We start from the raw sequence: 21,119 nt of genomic DNA on the forward strand, positions 1-21,119 counted from the left end.
CCTTGGCTAATTGATGCATAGGATGAGAAATACACCCGACACATTGCTGTTCAAAACAAATCAAAGTTTATTTGTCACTTGCGCCGAATACAACAGGTGTAGTAGTTAAACCTTACAGTTAAATGCTTTCTTTCAGGCTCTAACCAATAGTGCAAAAAAGGTATTAGGTGAACAATAGGTAGGTAAGGAAGTAAAACAACAGTAAAAAGACGGGCTATATACAGTAGCGAGGCTACATACAGACACCAGTTAGTCAGGCTGATTGAGGTAGCATGTACATGTAGATATGGTTAAAGTGACTATGCATATATGATGAACAGAGAGGAGAAGTTGGTGGGTGGGACACAATGCAGATAGCCCGGTTAGCCAACGTGCGGGAGCACTGGTTGGTCGGCCCAATTGAGTTAGTTTGTACATGAATATATAGTTAAAGTGACTGCATATATGATAAACAGAGAGTAGCAGCAGCGTAAAAATAGGGTTAGGGGGGGTTGGGGGGGCACACAATGCAAATAGTCCGGGTAGCCATTTGATTACCTGTTCAGGAGTCTTATGGCTTGGGGGTAAAACTGTTGAGAAGCCTTTTTGTCCTAGACTTTCCACTTCTGTACCGCTTGCCATGTGGTAGTAGAGAGAAAAGTCTATGACTGGGGTGGCTGGGGTCTTTAACAATTTTTAGGACCTTTCTCTGACACCACCTGGTGTCAGTGATGTACTGGGCTGTACGCACTACCTTCTGCAGTGCCTTGCGGTCAGAGGCCGAGTAATTGCCGTTCCAGGCAGTGATGCTCTCGATGTTGCAGCTGTAGAACCTTTTGAGGATCTCAGGACCCATGCCAAATCTTTTTAGTTTCTTGAGGGGGAATAGGCTTTGTCGTGCCCTCTTCACGACTGTTTTGGTGTGTTTGGACCATTCTAGTTTGTTATTGATGCGGACACCAAGGAACTTGAAGCTCTCAACTTGCTTCACTACAGCCTCGTCGATGAGAATGGGGGCGTGCTCGGTCCTCCTTTTCCTGTAGTCCACAATCATCACCTTTAGTCTTGGTTGAAACAGCTTTTGTTATAGTAGGCCTAGGTTTAGTGTGAGGGTAGCCTACTGAGGGCTTATTTTTTAATCACATGAAACTGAACACAAGCAACTTCAATGTTTCTAAATAGGGCATAAGCTCATCTCTCGTTTCATGATGGGCGTATGGACATATAGCCTATATGAGGGTTTTTATGCTCATCCAAAATAACAACAGGAGCTGGCTAAAATAATGTACAGCTAAAAAGGGATTTTTGCTGATCCCAAACATTTATATTTTAATCTTGACTACTTGGTGAATGCCTTGGGCAGGATAAACAAAACAGCCTTTATTTAAAGGAGGGGCGGCTATGTTTGTTTTTTAATCAAATTAAACTAAATGGGGAAAAAACATTTGTTTTCTATGTTTCTAAATATGAGGTTTAGGGGCACAAAAAGCACATCTCTCTTGTTCCATGCACAGGGATACTGGTCCAGATCCATGTTGACTCCATGTGCCAAGGTTGCTGGATGTTCTTTGGTAGGTGGACCATTCTTGATACACACGGGAAACTGTTGAGTGTGAAAAACCCAGCAGCATTGCAGTTCTTGACACACTCAAACCAGTGCATCTACTACCATACCCCGTTCAAAGGCACTTAAATATTTTGTCTTGCCCATTCACCCTCTGAATAGCACACATGCACAGTCCAAGGCTCAATTGTCTCAAGGCTTTAAAATCCTCCCCTTCATTTACACAGTGGATTTAACAAGTGACATCAATAAGACCATTGCTTTCACCTGGAATCACCTGGTCAGGCTATGTCATGGAAATAGCAGGTGTTCCTAATGTTTTGTACACTCTGTGTATATTATTTTGTCATTTAAGATGAAACATTTGAATGAAGTATAGGGTTTTTATAATAAGTATTTGACATTTATCAGCCTTACAGTATTCCATGCTCCTGATTTCATTGGGGGCGGGAATAGAGAATCAAGACAACTAACGTTGCCGCTGTCAAGTTTCAAGTTTTTTTAGTGGTATGTATGGGATACACATGGTATACACTACTGGTCAAAAGTTTTAGAACACCTACTCATTCAAAGTTTTTCTTAATTTTTTGACTATTTTCTACATTGTGGAATAATAGTGAAGACATCAAAACTACGAAATATCACATATGGAATCATGTATTAACCAAAAAAGGGTTTAACAAATCAAAATATATTTTATATTTGAGATTCTTCAAATAGCCACTCTTTGCCTTGATGACAGCTTGTCACAACATTGGCTGAAATGCATTAAGAAGGAAAGAAATTCCACAAATTAACGTTGAACAAAACACCTGTTAATTTAAATGCATTCCAGGTGACTACCTCATGAAGTTGGTGGAGATAATGACAAGAGTGTTTAAAGCTGTCATCAATGCATCAATCAATGTGTAAAATATAGCCCCCCTACCTCCACCCCTTTACAGAAACATATGATGAGGACTACAGTAGTACAGGCCCCCCAATATCATCAGAGTGCCCCACATCTCACTCCTTCTCCCTATTCCACTTCTCCAAGCCCAATGTTCCTAAATACAACATGTGAAGTGGGGTACAATGTAAGAGAGAGAGAGAGAGGTGTGGTTTTGTCTGTCTAGAGTAATCCCTCTATCCCTCTCAGTGATCCAGTGCCATGACTGGGGCGAGTCAGACGATGGAGCTGTGAGGGTGATGGAGGGGGAGGCATGCTGGCTTCTCTGCCCTCTCTTCTCCCACCCCACTGTCTACAACTATAGCTCAGCCCAGGCAGCAGGCCTCAACCTGGTGTGGTACCACGTGGCTGCAGGTCAGGACCTGGAACAACCCATCGACTTCCACCACCCCGACCAGAGGCTCAGCAAGGAGAGGGAGAGGCTGTGGCTACAGCCCACCACCACGCAGGACGCGGGCCAGTACATCTGCATGCTGAGGTAGGATGGAGACTGGGTTCGGTAGTGCCAAGAAAACCTGTCTATGAGCAGATGTTTGTATAAAAAATGTGTCATTCTTTTAATCTTTTGAACCCATCATCATTATCTGCCAGACGGTCAGAAAGTGCGTCATATCCTGAGCCAAAACCTCCTGACCTACAGTATCTTTTTTTTGTTTTAAATGACAAAGTCACAGTTTGTCTGATTTAACATTGTGTGTGTGTGTGTGTGTGTGTATGTGTGTGTGTGTGTGTGTGTGTGCTTTCCCCTCTCAGAAACAGGACATCGTGTGCCAAGATTGCCATGCGTCTGGAGGTGTTGCCAAGTGGACAGGACCCCAACTGTGAGGTGAAGGCTGCTGTACCTCCCACCCCAGTCATCGCGCCCATACAAGATGGCAGGACCCTAACCTGCCCTGACCTGGAGCACATCAAGCTGCCTAACACTAGCCACTCTGTCACCTGGTACCATGTAAGGTGACCCTCGGTCTGTCTGTGTACAATTAATTTAATTTACCATATGGGAGAATGGCTAGTACTGTTACTTGGATGCTGTACATAATATAAATAGCAGCTAAGAAAGTGTATTACTTGATACAATTTAAAAAATAGATTCCTTATTAAAAAGCAGTGCGATCATCAGTATACACCAGGGGTCAAAACATTGTTGTCAGATTGTATACTAGGTTGTAAACATGTTTTTGGTTATAATTTGGGCCTGGCACCACAATTACATCTACCTATCAGTTTTGAGAGTTGTTAGTGTTTTGGTCTATTAATATTAGTATTTTCAAGAAGTTTAAATAAAAGTCTCAATCTTGATGAAAATTTATATATTTTTAGGTTTAGCAAACTAGTGTCACCAAAATTTCATGATTTTTAACCACTTTAAAATGGACATGTATACAACATTTCAAAGCTCACTATTTTGAATTACACATAATTTAAAAGCCAATTTCATAGAGAATGTAACAAACTAGACTATATGTAGTAGCTTCCTTTGAAGTGATGTTTGTGTCTAAGTAGGTGTTTGCTGTTTGGCAGTCTAAATTGTGGGATATGCAAATATGCACATATTTGTATATATTATAAATCCCCATTACCTGCTGCCAAGGCAGCAGCTACTCTTCCTGGGGCCCAGCAAAATTAAGGCAGTTATACAATTTTAAAAACATTACAATACACCAGAAAATCAGCACTGTAATAGATTTCTGTATTTTTCTTTCTACAGTAAATCATACAGTAATGTGCTGCTATATCAGTATACAATATGTTACTGTAGACCTCAAGGCATTCTGGTCTAGCAAATTACTGCATTTGTTAGCTGTAAAATGAACAACAAATATTCAGCTAAGATACCGAATAGTACATTTACAGTAAGTTCCTTTATTTTCAAAATTGAAGCACATGTGCCATTTCAAGACTGATTTATAAAGTTTAACTGGTTTCATCACTGATTACAAAATTTGAGGACTCTCCAATGTTTTGGCCACAGTTTTTTGTTAAGTTTTAGAACCTTTTAAGGTAAAACCTTTGAATTTGCTGAACATATCTTATGTTTTGGCAATCACAGTTGTATTAAATCTGTCTAGAATGCGGTTTCAACCAATCATCATCCAGGATTAGACCCACACGTTGTATAAACAATTGCATTGTCTTTGTTTTATGTTGATAGTCAATTTGTACCCAGTGTAGAAACACATGACGGAATGTTCTGTAGAGTAATCAACTATAGAAAAGTTGACAATAAAATTACTGTAAAAGTGGAAGACAACACGTTACAATATGACAGGATGCCAGTCTATCGCAGGGACTTACTCCCAACCCATCTCCTTAATGCTGAGTGCCAAGCAGGGCGGAAACTCTAACCACAAGGGTAAGGAGTTGGTCTCACAAATATAACCTCTAACAAAGCATGGCAGGACATACACTAGATGCCAAAAAGGTAAATGGACCTCTTTGGTTCCTCTCTTCTACTAAAGATTATCTACTACAGTGGAGGCGGCTGAGGGGAGGACGGCTCACAATAATGGCCAGAACAGAGCACATGGAATGGCACAAGCATAATATGGAAACCATGTGTTTGATACAATTTCACTAATTCCACTCTAGCCACTCCCACGAGCCTGTCATTCCCAATTAAGGTGACACCAACTTCCTGTGATCTACTGTGCTCTACCCCCCCCTCCCCCTCCTGTGTTGACCTTGAGCAGGGGTGCAATGCGTTCGGGAACTTCAACATTGATCGTGTGCTCAAAGGAGACAAGCTGGTCATCCATGTAATGTTGGAGCACTACCAAGGACTGTACCATTGTGTGGTCACTTATGAGACCAAAGGAAGAGCCATCAAATTCACCAGAGTGGTCAATGTAACCGCAGTGTGTAAGGCCTTTTTCACAACTATCTGAAAGTTTTGTAACTATGAACGTTGCACTGTACATCCTTTTGTTAATGTTTGAGACCATGAAAGCAATTCAGTGATATGTTTTTGAATATTTCCTATAGTTAAGGTTTTATGGATAAATATCTGATATTGCAATATGATAATGTCAAACTTTCAATAAGCGTAATTTCTGCTTTGTGTTTCTCTCAGCTTCCAGTGGTTTACCCAAACAGCCAAATATACTCAACCCTGCCAAGGAGCAATTCTATCCTGTCAAACAAGGTAGGTAGAGATAGACTATGAGATACATCAGCATATCAATATATTGATCAAGATATACACAGTGTACAAAACATTAGGAATACTGCTCTTTCCATGACATAGACTGAGCAGGTGAATCCAGGTGAAGGCTATGATCCCTTAGTCACTTTAATCAGTCTAGATGAAGGGGAGGAGACAGGTTAAAGAAAGATGTTTAATCATTGAGACAATTGGATTGTGTATGTGTGCCATTCAGAGGGTGAATGAGCAAGACAAAAGATTTAAGTGCCTTTGAACGCGTTATGGTACTAGGTGCCAGGCGCACCGGTTTGTGTCAAGAACTACAATACTGCTGCGTTTTTCACTCTCAACAGTTTCCCGTGTGTATCAATAATGTTCCAACACCCAAAGGACATCCAGCCAACTTGACACAGGAAGAGATAAAAGGAGAATTGACAGCAGTACAATGACAAAGCATGTGTGATAGAAATGGTGTACAAGCTAATCATGTGGAAATACTGAAAAGCAAATATAAATATATATATATATAAAAACTATTGGTTTAAGCAGACCAGTTAGCAACATGCCAATTAGGCATATATATATATATATATACAGTTGAAGTCAGAAGTTTACATACACTGAGGTTGGTGTCATTAAAACTCATTTTTCAACCACTCCACAAATATCTTGTTAAACTATAGTTTTGACAAGTCGGTTAGGACACAAGTAATTTTTCCAACAATTGTTGACAGATAATTTCTCTTCTAATTCACTGTATCACAATTCCAGTGGGTCAGAAGTTTACATTTACTTAGTAGACTGTGCCTTTAAACAGCTTGGAAAATTCCAGAAAATTATGTCATGGCTTTAGACGCTTTCGATAGGCTAATTGACATAATTTGAGTCAATTCGAGGTGTACATGTGGATGTATTTCAAGGCCTACCTTCAAACTCAGTGCCTCTTTGCTTGACATCATGAGAAAATCAAAATAAATCAGCCAAGACCTCTGAAAAAAAATCGTAGACCTCCACAAGTCTGTTTCATCCTTGGAAGCAATTTCCAAACGCCTGAAGGTACCACGTTCATCTGTACAAACAATAGTACGCAATTATAAACACCATGAGACCACGCAGCCATCATACCGCTCAGGAAGGAGACGCATGCTGTCTCCTAGAGATGAACTTACTTTGGTGCGAAAAGTGCAAATCAATCCCAGAACAACAGCAAAGGACCTTGTGATGATGCTGGAGGACACAGGTACAAAAGTATCTATATCCACAGTAAAATTAGTCCTATATCGACATAACCTGAAAGGCCGCTCAGCAAGGAAGAAGCCACTGCTCCAAAACCGCCATATAAAAGCCAGACTACGGTTTGCAACTGCACATGGGGACAAAGATCATACTTTTTGGAGAAATGTCCTCTGGTCTGATGAAACAAAAATAGAACTGTTTGGCAATAATGACCATCGTTATGTTTTGAGGATACCGGGGGATGCTTGCAAGCTGAAGAACACCATCCCAACCATGAAGCACAGGGGTGGCAGCATCATGTTGTGGGGCTGCTTTGCTGCAGGAGGGACTGATGCACTTCACAAAATAGATGGCTTCATGAGGCAGGAAAATTCTGTGGATATATTGAAGCAACATCTCAAGACATCAGTCAGGAAGTTAAAGCTTGGTCGCAAATGGGTCTTCCAAATGGACAATGACCCCAAGCATACTTCCAAAGTTGTGGCAAAATGGCTTAAGGACAAGAAAGTCAAGGTATTGGAGTGGCCATCACAAAGCCCTGACCTCAATCCTATAGAAAATGTGTGGGCAGAACTGAAAAAGCGGGTGTGAGCAAGGAGGCCTACACACCTGACTCAATTACACCAGCTCTGTCAGGAGGAATGGGCCAAACTTCACCCAAGTTATTGTGGGAAGCTTATAGAAGGCTGCCTGAAACGTTTGACCCAAGTTAAACCAGTTAAATACCAAATACTAATTAAGTGTTGTTAAGGGAATTGTGTATGTAAACTTCTAACCCACTGGGAATGTGATGAAAGAAAGAAATGCTGAAATAATTCATTCTCTCTACTATTATTCTGACATTTCACATTATTAAAATAAAGTGGTGACCTAAGACAGGGAATTTTTACTAGGATTAAATGTCAGAAATTGTGAAAAACTGAGTTTAAATGTATTTGGCTAAGGTGTATGTAAACTTCTGACTTCAACCTTATATATATACAGTGGGGCAAAAAAGTATTTAGTCAGCCAACAATTGTGCAAGTTCTCCCACTTAAAAATATGAGAGAGGCCTGTAATTTTCATCATAGATACACTTCAACTATGACAGACAAAATGAGGGAAAAAAATCCTGAAAATCACATTGTAGGATTTTTAATAAATGTATTAGCAAATTATGGTGGAAAATAAGTATTTGGTCACCTACAAACAAGCAAGATTTCTTTAAGTCTTTTAAGTCTTTACGTCTTCTTTAAGAGGCTCCTCTGTCCTCCACTCGTTACCTGTAATGGCACCTGTTTGAACTTGTTATCAGTATAAAAGACACCTGTCCATAACCTCAAACAGTCACACTCCAAACTCCACTATGGCCAAGACCAAAGAGCTGTTAAAGGACACCAGAAAAAAAATGTAGACTTGCACCAGGCTGGGAAAACTGAATCTGCAATAGGTAAGCAGCTTGGTTTGAAGAAATCAACTGTGGGAGCAATTATTAGGAAATGGAAGACATACAAGACCACTGATAATCTCCCTCCATCTGGGGCTCCCACGCAAGATCTCACCCCGTGGGGTCAAAATGATCACAAGAACGGTGAGCAAAAATCCCAGAACCACACGGGGGGACCTAGTGAATGACCTGCAGAGAGCTGGGACCAAAGTAACAAAGCCTACCATCAGTAACACACTATGCCGCCAGGGACTCAAATCCTGCAGTGCCAGACGTGTCCCCCTGTTTAAGCCAGTACATGTCCAGGCCTGTCTGAAGTTTGCTAGATAGCATGTGGATGATCCAGAAGAAGATTGGGAGAATGTCATATGGTCAGATGAAACCAAAATAGAACTTTTTGGTAAAAACTCAACTCGTTGTGTTTGGAGGACAAAGAATTCTGAGTTGCATCCAAAGAACACCATACCTACTGTGAAGCATGGAGGTGGAAACATCATGCTTTGGGGCTGTTTTTCTGCAAAGGGACCAGGACGACTGATCCATGTAAAGGAAAGAATGAATGGGGCCATGTATTGTGAGATTTTGAGTGAAAACCTCCTTCCATCAGCTAGGGCATTGAAGATGAACCGTGGCTTGGTCTTTCAGCATGGCATGCAGGGCTCTGGCAGTGCTCCTCCTGCTCCTCCTAGCACAAAGGCGGAGGTAGCGGTCCTGCTGCTGGGTTGTTGCCCTCCTACGGCCTCCTCCACGTCTCCTGATGTACTGGCCTGTCTCCTGGTAGCGCATCCATGCTCTGGACACTACGCTGACAGACACAGCAAACCGTCTTGCCACAGCTCGCATTGATGTACCATCCTGGATGACCTGCACTACCTGAGCCACTTGTGTGGGTTGTAGACTCCGTCTCATGCTACCACTAGAGTGAAAACACCGCCAGCATTCAAAAGTGACCAAAACATCAGCCAGGAAGCATAGGAACTGAGAAGTGGTCTGTGGTCACCACCTGCAGAACCACTCCTTTATTGGGGGTGTCTTGCTAATTGCCTATAATTTCCACCTGTTGTCTATTCCATTTGCACAACAGCATGTGAAATTTATTGTCAATCAGTGTTGCTTCCTAAGTGGACAGTTTGATTTGACAGAAGTGTGATTGACTTGGAGTTACATTGTGTTGTTTAAGTGTTCCCTTTATTTTTTTGAGCAGTGTATATATACACATTTACAAATGTGCTTTTCTTTCAAAAACAAGGACATTTCTAAGTGACTCCAAACTTTTGAACGGTAGCGTGCGTGTGTGCGTGTGCGTGTGTGTGTACGTACATATACACACACACACACACACACACGACAGACTGACCAGGTGAATCCAGGTGACAGCTATCAGTGTAGTGTTCAATCAGTGTAGATGGGGAGGAGACAGGTAAAAGAAAGATATTTAAGCCTTGAAACAATTGGATTGTGTATGTGTGCCATTCAGATGGTAAATGGGCAAGACAAAAGGTTTAAGTCCCTTTGAACGGGGTAAGGTGCCAGGTGCACCGGTTTGCGTCAAGAACTGTAATGCTGTGCAGTTTTTCACGCTCAACAGTCCACCATCCAAAGGACATCCAGCCCACTTGACACAACTGTAGGAAGCATTGGAGTCAACATGGGCCAGCATCCCTGTGGAACGCTTTCAACACCTTGTAGAGTCAATGCCCTGACAAATTTGGGCTGTTCTGAGGGCAAAAGGGGGTTCTTCTCAATATTAGGAAGGTGTTCCTAATGATTTATACACTCAGTGCATATTACGATAAATCAAGTTAAACTTATTCAACTCAGATTCAATCCTTTCCCCATAACAATTCATACAATTCAGTTGAAGATCAGACCATCACTTCACACTTTTCGCTGTTGTGATCATCGAATTAGAATTAATACTAAGCATATGGTTTTGACAGAGTTTTCTCAATATATAGAAAAAATAATCATACTCAACATTGACACATTGAATCATCAACATCAGAGTTTTGGCTATTCCTTTTTAATTTTATTCAAATGTTTAATGTGACAACGTTGTAGTCATGGCTGTAGCTGTGATATTGTTCCCATGGTAATGCAGCAGTATTGATAGCCTTGGGGACTGTTGCAGGGTCAGAGGTGAATCTCACATTGAGGCCTCTCCATCTCCAACATTTTAATAACTGACTTGAGATCAGTTTTAGAACTTAGTGGTTACTGTAACTAAGTTTTATAAACTTATCTTATGTGTTGGCTGTCACTAATTTGAAAGTTGAGATGGGCAATGATTATCGAGTGCGTTTGGGGAGAGGCAACAGAAAGCCGGATACTTTGATTTGTTTTCTAACAGCAAGGCTCGACTTAACAACTCAACATGCAATGTAAACGTTTGACAAAATATTACACTGCATTGTGTGAAAATTGTCAGATGTGAGGAAAGAATATCTGTATTTCAAATGTTAGAATAATATCACCACATAGAATACAGTACATTTCCAACCTATTGACCAATTGTAGGTGCATGGTATTGTGACTTCTGGGCCTCATTTAACATATTTCCCAGTGTGTTTTGTTGTAGGTTATATTTGTTGCACCAGTTAGTGTAGAGTGTTGTACCAATTTAGCTGTTTTTTGGTGTGCCAATAATAATATTTCCCATCACAGGGTGCAGACCAAAGTGACAGTTCCACATTCATTTGATTCCTGGCAATCGGGTACAATCAATATCATTTCACAGAATGTTACTTGCATTTTTTTGTGAGTTGATGAGATTGGGTGATATTGTCATGGTGACACAGTAGCACAGTAGACATTGTTCCCATGGTAATGCAGCAGTATTGATCGCCGTGGTGACTGTTGCAGGGTCAGAGGTGAATCTCACATGCAGGGTGTCATTGCCCTACCTGGAAGGACCCAGGGAGACCTGGTGGACCATCGATGGGAAGACTGTAGATCAGCTAGCTGATCCCCGCATCTCATTCACTTCTAGGTAAATCTCATCCTCTTCTGTCTTTTCTTGTCTCTTCTGTTAATTTATCTTCTCATCTCTATTCTTCTCTATTATTTTATACTGTTATTTTTGTTGGTTTCTATCCTCTCCTCTCATTCTTCTGTTACGTCTGTCCAATTTTTTCCTTCCCTTCATCTCCTCTCTCCTCCCCACATCTCTCTATCCTACAGGGTGGTGTTGGATTATTTTGGGGACTGGACAGTTGAGAATGTGCTCCGCATCCAGGACTTCAGCTCAGAGGACCTGACCAGAGAATACAACTGCTCCGGACGCAACGGCCGAGATGTAGCCACCCGCAGGGCAGTGCTAGAAGAGGAGGGTGAGGAATGATTTAAAACACGACAGGGCATAGCATGACACAATAGGACATTTGTTGATAATTTGTGTGGAAATGTGCTGAATATTGCATTAGTCACTATGGAAAAGTGGTGTGTAGCTAGTGCTCTGTGGTTGATCTTGTGGACTGTTGTGTGATCTGTGAGGACATTTTCTGTTAAACCTTACTAATGCTTTTGTACTAAAATATACGTCTTTAAGCCTAGGCATTGGGCTTGAGTTAGTTTCTTTAACAAACTTATATAGATAGAAAAGTGTGTGCGCGCGCCTTAACCTCTCTGGGATATGTGGGACGCTAGCGTCCCTGGCCAAAAACCAGGGAAAATGCAGAGCGCCAAATTTAAAAATATTACTATAAAAATCAAACTTTCATTAAATCACACATGCAAAATAGCAAATTAAAGCTACACTTGTTGTGAATCCAGCCAACATGTCAGATTTCAAAAAAGCTTTTCGGCAAAAGCAAACTATGCTATTATCTGAGGATAGCACCTCCGCAAACAAAGAGAGAGAAGCATATTTCAACCCTGCAGGTGCGACACAAAACACAGAAATAAAAATATAATTCATGCCTTACCTTTGACGAGCTTCTTTTGTTGGCACTCCAATATGTCCCATAAACATCACAAATGGTCCTTTTGTTCGATTAATTCCGTCGATATATATCCAAAATTTCCATTTATTTGGCACGTTTGATCCAGAAAAACACCGGTTCCAACTTGCGCAACGTGACTACAAAATATCTCAAAAGTTACCTGTAAACTTTGCCAAAACATTTCAAACTACTTTTGTAATACAACTTTAGGTATTTTTTAACAGAAATAATCGATAAAATTGAAGATGTGATGATCTGTGTTCAATACAGGAAGAAAACAAACTGTAGCTAGCTTTCTGGTCACGCGCCTCTATCTAACAGTACACTTCAAGTGACCCTCGTTCAATATGGCCGTACTTCTTCATTACACAAAGGAAAAATCTCAACCAATTTCTAAAGACTGGTGACATCCAGGAAGCAGTAGGAACTGCAAGAAGGTCCCTTAGAAATCTGGATTCCCAATGATTCGGAATGGTTTGTCCTCGGGGTTTCGCCTGCTAAATAAGTTATGTTATACTCACAGACATGATTCAAACAGTGTTAGAAACTTCAGAGTGTTTTCTATCCAAATCTAATAATAATATGCATATCTTATCTTCTGGGGATGAGTAGCAGGCAGTTGACATTTGGCATGCATTTCATCCGGACCTGAAAATACTGCCCCCTGTCACCAAGAAGTTAATAGAGGCCTGTTCTAACTGTTCTGTGTGTGTAGAATGACCCCATGATGTCTGGGCACTCAGCCAAGAAACTAACTGTTTCCTCTTAAGTTAACTGGAGACTGAGTAAAGGTTATATCCTGCACAGCAATGATAAAGCTATTGTTCTGTTTGGAGCCTGTTTCTGGGCGAAAGTTTCATGTTTTGTGTGTATGTGACCAGTACGACCATACATCATCTGGGCCGATAGTCAAAGGCACTTGCTTGCCCAACTTGGGGGAACCTTTGAGCGGTTGTTAGAGGAATTATGTATGGAGTGACTTCCTGTCATTCTGGCCCCTATTGTTCTCACTCAGTTGTGACAGACTGAGGCAAACTTTTCACCCAGTTGTCTCCCCTCACACTTGCATGGGGTAGTTTGACTATATAAATGCTCCTGTACTTTTTGTACAGGGGGCTCTCACTCCATTTCACCTGCATGGGTGGTGCGACCAGCCTCCTTATTATAATACGTTTTTAATAAAAGTAATACGTTGATTGATTATTGGCTTTGCCTCTCCTCATTATTTGAATTTCCACCACCGATCATTTCCATGATAGAATAAATTTAAAAAAATATCTCTGCAGAGGGTAAGTAGCAGAGGTTTGGACTGTTTAGTGTACATTCTTTAAAAAAACTATATTCTTATTATTTCGATTTTTTTAACAAGTTTGCCATTTTATTCTGTTTTAACGCTTTTACATTTGATACATTCTCTTTGTTTCCTTTATTAGTATTATTTTTCTACCATTGTTTTATATCTTGCTTATCTTGTTTTATTTTTACATGCTACATTCTTTAGTGTACGACTATGTGTTATTATTTCAAGCAATAACTTGTCAAGCACATTGGGCTGCAATGACTCCTGTGAAAGGTGCTTAACCCCCTAGCACCGGTGCATCAATCTAAGTTACATAATAAAAAAAATCCCATTCAAATCCGTCAGTTTAAGCTACAGATATCTGAAGTTGGTAGTCGGCACCATCTATTTTCCAACTTCTGTTTAGTAGCGTCCGAACCATTTGGGCTACAAATGAATGGGACTGCACTGTGGAAAGCTGAGATTGTGTCATGGGACTCGTCTGTGTAACGGATTTCCTCCTCTTCGTCTGAGGAGGAGTAAGGATCGGACCAAAACGCAGCGTGGTAAGTGTCCATATAGATTTATTCAAAAACACAACTGAACACTGGAACAAAATAATAAACGTGAAATATACAAAACCGAAACAGTACGGTGTCGCCTAAACACTCACACGGAAACAAACACCCACAAACCAAAAGTGAAACCCAGGCTACCTAACTATGATTCTCAATCAGGGACAACAATTGACAGCTGCCTCTGATTGAGAACCATACTAGGTCGAACTCAAAACCCAACATAGAAAAACAAACAGACTGCCCACCCCAACTCATGCCCTGACCAACTAAAACAAAGACAAAAACAAAGGAACTAAGGTCAGAACGTGACAGTCTGAAGGTAACCAGTACCTGTAATATGGAATTATGAAGGTAGTTTTATGTAGATGTAAAAAAAAAAGTTTTTTAAATCAAAACAAACAAGCTAAATAATCCATAGTATGACCATCTTAAAACAATTCCATATGTCAGCATAGCACCCCCCCTTTCCCCCAACCTCTTAGGCTCTAAAGAATTAACAAACAAAGTACAGTATATTATCATTATCAATAGTATTTCCAGTGAGTGTAGGTCACACCAATTCTGTAGGCTAGAAGAGTTGGCTATATCACACAGGCCTTTCCTATTTTATTATTTTTTTGGGGGGATAAGCAGGCGTAACAGTGAGGGAGAGCAGGATGAGACATACAGGTAGGAGGGTTTGAATTTGATTTAAGGCTACCACAGACTGAGGGCAACATTTTCGTAGTGCAAAATAATTGTGCAAAGTGCTAAAATTACAATAAACCTCATTGTAATCAGTGTGATTACATTTTTAACTTGTTCTTCAACAATGTGCTTTATAAAGAGGAAACTATAGATGTATTGCTCAGTTTACAAAATTCGTGTTAAATCATACTGCGACTTTGGCCTCAATGGGAATCACCTGCCTAAGTATACAGTAAGTTAAATAAAACATTTGGTTTCTGCTATTTTTTGCACTTTGCACAATTCTTTTGCACTGTGAAAATGTCGCCTTGAATAGTGGTAAAGTATATGCTGCAGGTGATGGTGTTACCAACTAGGCCAGCCCGAGGCACCCAATTCTCTAATTTAATTTTCAGTATACCTGCCATCCGTGGAGCTGGGCTGTGGCCTGGGTGTGACTCTGTTCTTGATGCTGGTGCTGTTCGTGGTCTACCACATCTTCTGGCTGGAGCTGCTGCTGCTCTATCGCTCCTGGTTTGGAACCGACGAACGCTGTACAGGTGGGACACCTACTGTACAGACAGACCTTGCTAAGAATAACCAACTAGGGCCATTCATTTTTCCTGACCACTTGACCTGGCCAAGAAAGTGTAGCTCCAACATATTAAACCTGACCTGGAAAAACTAATGTGGTCAGGAAACTCCTGACCCTAATAATGACATCCCTGAAATACATTTTTTCCTTCTTACTGGGTTTCTGCTTCCTCCATCATTCAGACGACAAGGAGTATGACATCTACATCTCGTATGCGAGGAATAGCGAGGAGGAGCAATTTGTCCTCTTGACACTCCGCAGGGTCCTGGAGAATGAGCTGGGGTATACCGTCTGCATCTTCGACAGGGACAGCCTTCCTGGAGGGAGTGAGTATGGTCTAGCTTAGACAGAATAGTATGGTCTATCTTCAGGCCCTGATATCAGTATGGAACAGTCCAACAGCGGGATGAGGAGTGTATGAGAGAAAGGGGAACAGTGTGTAAGAATGAACCAGTGGGTAGAAATGTGTAGGAATTGTGAGGGAGATGATTACAGACCGGAGAGTTTCCTGACCACAACCTGACCAGGAAAAACTCTCTAAAAGCCTACAACCAGGGCCTGGTATTTTCCCTGGTCATGTCACATGGTCAGCAAACCTCCCCTGGCCCTAACAATGACACATGCTATTACCATTAGAGGATTCAGAGGATTGGCCTGAATGAAGGCGCTGTGCTGAATCACTGATCTACAAATAATCTTGCATCCCAAATGACTCCTCATTATGTGATCAAGATTAGTGAATCTGCATAGAGCCTTGCTCAGTCTGACCCCCTCGGAAGCGCTGTGTTACTGAGTGAGAATGGTGTGATCCCCTTCCCAGCCATCACTGACGAGACGCTGACCTTTGTGGGCCGCAGTCGCCGCGTCCTGGTGGTGCTCAGCCCAGGATACGGCCTCCAGGGGACCCAGGCCCTACTGGAGCTCAAAGCAGGGCTAGACAGCATGGCGTGGGGTGGACATCTGCGGGTCATTCTGGTCCAGTATAAGCCATTGAGGCGGGGCGGCTGGGTGCGCGAGCTGAGGCGAGCGAGAGTAGCCCTGGCGTTGGTCCGATGGCAAGGGGACAAATCCAGCGATCTGTCCTCTACGTTCTGGAAGCGACTCCGAGTGGAGCTACCTGTCAGAAGGATTAAAGACTAGCTACAGAGCCAAGATAGTAACGCTATACCACTGCAGAATATAGCTATAGACACACAGCGAGCATAATAACATTGTGGAGATGCAACTCGCACTTAGAATACAGAATGACATAGAATATATGTGACATACGCACACACGCCCACACACATACATACACACACACCATTATTACACTGTCATTTTGTTTCCTTTTTGTGAGTGAGAAACCAGTCATCAATTTGTTTTGCATTTTGTTAAATGCTTATTTGAAAGAGTCTCACGTTGTCTCATTTTGTATACTTTCATATTATGTAAATGTTTGTTATCCGAATAAATGCATTTTTTTCATATCTCAATATCCATTTCATCCATGTAATTTAATTTCATCACATTTTCATTGTTTGTCATATTATGCATTATCTTTCACATGACTGTGTGTTTGGAGTTGCTGGTTGAAATATATTTCTGGAAGGTGATATCTGATAGCTATGAGTATGTGAATTTGTCATTGTTTTTGATAATGGTAAATATACAGGCTGAAATTCAGTCGAACATGCCATAGCAATGTTTAATTTGTGTCTTTAATCAGTGTGATTAATGTGCACAGTTTTGAGGGGAGTCCACTTGTTAGTGATTAGTAAGTTTTCACACTACATTCCTTTAAAGTACATCAAAACTATTCTGTAAATTTATTTGGCCGTTGGAAAAAATCTAGCTTTGCAGAATATCAAATCAAATTTTATTAGTCACATGCGCCGAACACAACTGGTGTAGACCTTACAGTGGAAATGCTTACTTACAAGCCCCTAACCAACAATGCAGTTTAAAAAATAAGAATAAGAAATAAAAGTAACAAGTAGTTAAAGAGCTGCAGTCAAATAATAATAGTGAGACTATATACAGTGGGTACCGGTACAGAGTCAATGTGCAGGGGCACCAGTTAGTTGAGGTAATGGAGGTAATAAGTATATGTAGGTAGAGTTATTAAAGTGACTATGCATAGAAAATAACAGAGTAGCAGTGGTGTAAAAGGAGGGGGGGCAATGCAAATAGTCTGGGTAGCCATTTGATTAGATGTTCAGGAGTCTTATTGCTTGGGGGTAGAAGTTGTTAGAATCCTCTTGGACCTAGACTTGCCGTGCGGTAGCCGAGACAACGATCTATGACAAGGGTGGCTGGAGTCTGACAATTTTTAGGGCCTTCCTCTGAAACTGCCTGGTATAGAGGTCCTGGATGGCAGGAAGTGATGTACGGGGCCGTACGCACTATCCTCTGTAGTGCCTTGCAGTTGGAGGCCGAGCAGTTGCCATACTAGGCAGTGATGCAACCAGTCAGGATGCTCTCGATGGTGCAGCTGTAGAACCTTTTGAGGATCTGAGGACCCATGCCAAATCTTTTCAGTCTCCTGAGGGGGAATAGGTTTTGTCACGCCCTCTTCACGACTGTCTTGGTGTGCTTGGACCATGTCAGTTTGTTGGTGATGTGGACACCAAGGAACTTGAAGCTCTGAACCTACTCCACTACAGCCCTGTTGCTGAGAATGGGGGGGTGTTCGGTCCTCCTTTTCCTGTAGTCTACAATCATCTCCTTTGTCTTGATCACGTTGAGGGAGAGGTTGTTGTCCTGGCACCACACGGCCAGGTCTCTGACCTCCTCCCTACAGGCTGTCTCGTCGTTGTCGGTGATCAGGCCTACCACTGTTGTGTCATCGCAAAACTTTTATTCTTTCTCATTTACAACTGCGAACTGGCCAAGATAAAGCAAAACAGTGTGTCACAAACAACAACAGGGAGTTACACATGAAGTAAACAAACAACAAACGCAGTAAATACAATAGAAAAAGTCTATATACAGTGTGTGCAAATGAGGTAGGATAAGGGAGGTAAGGCAATAAATAGGCCATAGTGGCGAAATAATTACAGTATAGCAATTAAACACTGGAGTGATAGATGTGTAGAAGATGAGTGTGCAAGTAGAGATACTGGGGTGCAAAGGAGCAAAATAAATGACAGTATGGTGATGAGGTAGTTGGATGGGCTATTTACAGATGAGCTATGTACAGGTGCAGTGATCTGTGAGCTGCTCTGACAGCTGGTGCTTAAAGCTAGCGAGGGAGATATGAGTCTCCAGCTTCAGTGATTTTTGCAGTTTGTTCCAGTCATTGGCAGCAGAGAACTGGAAGGAAAGACGGCCAAAGGAGGAATTGGCTTTGGGGGTGACCAGTGAAATATACCTGCTGGAGCACGTGCTACGGGTGGGTGCTGCTATGGTGACCAGTGAGCTGAGAAAATGCGGGGCTTTAGCTAGCAAAGACTTATAGGTTACCTGGAGCCAGTGGGTTTGGCGACGAATATGAAGCAAGGGCCAGCCAACGAGAGTGTACAGGTTGCAGTGGTGGGTAGTATATGGGGCTTTGTTGACAAAACGGATGACACTGTGATAGACTGCATCCAATTTGCTGAGTAGATTGTTGGAGGCTATTTTGTAAATGACATCGCCGAAGTCAAGGATCGGTAGGTTAGTCAGTTTTACGAGGGTTTGTTTGGCAGCATGAGTGAAGGATGCTTTGTTGCGAAATAAGAAGCCAAATCTAGATTTAATTTTGGATTGGAGATTCTTAATGTGAGCCTGGAAGGAGAGTTTACAGTCTAACCAGACACCTAGGTATTTGTAGTTCACATATTCTAAGTCAGAACCGTCCAGAGTAGTGATGCTGGACGGGCGGGCAGGTGTGGGTAGCGATCAGTTGAAGAGCATGCATTTAGTTTTACTTATATTTAAGAGCAGTTGGAGGCCATGGAAGGAGAGTTGTATGGCATTGAAGCCCGTCTAGAGGTTAGTTAACACAGTGTCCAAAGAAGGGCCAGAAGTATACAGAATGGTGTCGTCTGCATAGAGGTGGATCAAAGAATCACCAGCAGCAAGAACGACAACATTGATGTATACAGAGAAAAGAGTCGGCCCGAGGATTGAACCCTGTGGTACCCCCATAGAGACTGCCAGAGGTCCGGACAACAGGCTCTCTGATTTGACACACTGAACTCTGTTTGAGAAGTAATTGTTGAACCAGGCGAGGCAGTCATTAGAGAAACCAAGGCTGTTGAGTCTGCCGATAAGAATGTGGTGATTGACAGAGTCTGCTGCACAGTAATATCTCTTATCGATGGCGGTTATGATATCGTTTAGGATCTTGAGCGTGGCTGAGGTGCACCCATGACCAACTCGGAAACCAGATTGCATTGCGGAGAAGGTTTGATGGTATTCGAAATGATTGGTGATCTGTTTGTAAACTTGACTTTCGAAGACCTTAGAAAGGCAGGGTAGGATAGAAATAGGTCTGTAGCAGTTTGGGTCTAGAGCGTCTCCCCCTTTGAAGAGGGGGATGATCGCGGCAGCTTTCCAGTCTTTGGCGATCTCAGACGACACGAAAAGGAGGTTGAACAGGCTAGTAATAGTAGTTGCAACAATTTCAGGGGATAATTTTAGACACAGAGGGTTCAGATTGTCTAGCCCGGCTGATTTGTAGGGGACCAGGTTTTGCAGCTCTTTCAGACCATCGGCTATCTGGATTTGGGTGAAGGAGAAATGGGGGAGGCTAGGCAAGTTGCTGTGGGGGGCGTAGGGCTGTTGACCGGGGTAGGGGTAGTCATGTGGAAAGCATGGCCAGCTGTAGGACGATGCTTATTGAAATTCTCAACTATGACGGATTTATCGGTGGTGACAGTGTTTCCTAGCCTCAGTGCAGTGGGCAGCTGAGAGAAGGTGCTCTTATTCTCCACGGACTTGGACTTTACAGTGTCCCAGAACTTTGTTTGTGCTACAGGATGCAAATTTCTGTGTGAAAAACCTAGCTTTTGCATTCCTAACTGCCTGTGTATATTGGTTCCTAACTTCCCTGAAAAGGTGCATATCGCGGAGGCTATATGCAGTACGCCACAGGATGTTTTTGTGCTGGTCAAGGGCAGTCAGATCTGGAGTGATCCAAGGGCTATATCTGTTCCTGGTTCAACATTTTTTGAATGGGGCATGCTTATTTAAGATGGTGAGGAAAGCACTTTTAAAGAATAACCAGGCATCCTCTACTGACAGAATGAGGCCATTACCCTTCCAGGATACCCGGGCCAGGTCGATTAGAAAGGCCTGCTGGCTGAAGTGTTTTAGGGAGCGTTTTACAGTGATGAGGGGTGGTCGTTTGACCGCAGACCCATTACGGACGCAGGCAATGAGGCAGAGATCGCTGAGATCCTGGTTGAAGGCAGTAGAGGTGTATTTGGAGTGCAGGTTGGTTAGGATGATATCTATGAGGGTGCCCGTGTTTATGGATTTGGGGTTGTACCCTGATAAATTCATTGATAATTTGTGTGAGATTGAGTGCATCAAGTTTAGATTGTAGGATGGCCGATTTGTTAAGCATGTCCCAGTTTTGGTCACCTAGCAGCATGAGCTCTGAAGATAGATGGGGGTCAATCAATTCACGTGTGGTGTCCAGGGCACAGCTGGGGGCAGAAGGTGGTCTATAGCAAGCGGCAACGGTGAGAGACTTGTTTCTGGAAAGGGGAATTTTTAATAGTAGAAGCTCAAATAGTTTGGGCACAGACCTGGATAGTAAGACAGAACACCGCAGGTTGTCTCTGCAGTAGATTGC

The 21,119-nt window shown here is 42.1% G+C and overlaps 1 protein-coding gene across 2 annotated transcripts in view; it reads left to right on the top strand.

The window, feature by feature from the left end:
* Positions 1-21,119, top strand: part of LOC112241940 (interleukin-1 receptor accessory protein) — a 37,806-nt gene that overhangs the window by 12,354 nt on the left and 4,333 nt on the right. The window contains exons 3-11 of one of the 2 annotated variants that reach the window (XM_024409948.2): positions 2,682-2,970; positions 3,246-3,441; positions 5,183-5,351; positions 5,563-5,634; positions 11,159-11,285; positions 11,477-11,625; positions 15,177-15,320; positions 15,538-15,681; positions 16,176-17,035. In XM_024409948.2, the coding sequence (XP_024265716.1) occupies positions 2,682-2,970; positions 3,246-3,441; positions 5,183-5,351; positions 5,563-5,634; positions 11,159-11,285; positions 11,477-11,625; positions 15,177-15,320; positions 15,538-15,681; positions 16,176-16,495 (1,610 nt within the window). In that variant the 3' untranslated portion in view covers positions 16,496-17,035. Of the gene's footprint in view, positions 1-2,681; positions 2,971-3,245; positions 3,442-5,182; positions 5,352-5,562; positions 5,635-11,158; positions 11,286-11,476; positions 11,626-15,176; positions 15,321-15,537; positions 15,682-16,175; positions 17,036-21,119 lie in introns of those variants that run through there. The other variant, XM_042300000.1, reaches the window with a different exon arrangement.

Source organism: Oncorhynchus tshawytscha, linkage group LG17 (assembly GCF_018296145.1).
Source record: "Oncorhynchus tshawytscha isolate Ot180627B linkage group LG17, Otsh_v2.0, whole genome shotgun sequence".
Taxonomy (NCBI): domain Eukaryota; kingdom Metazoa; phylum Chordata; class Actinopteri; order Salmoniformes; family Salmonidae; genus Oncorhynchus; species Oncorhynchus tshawytscha.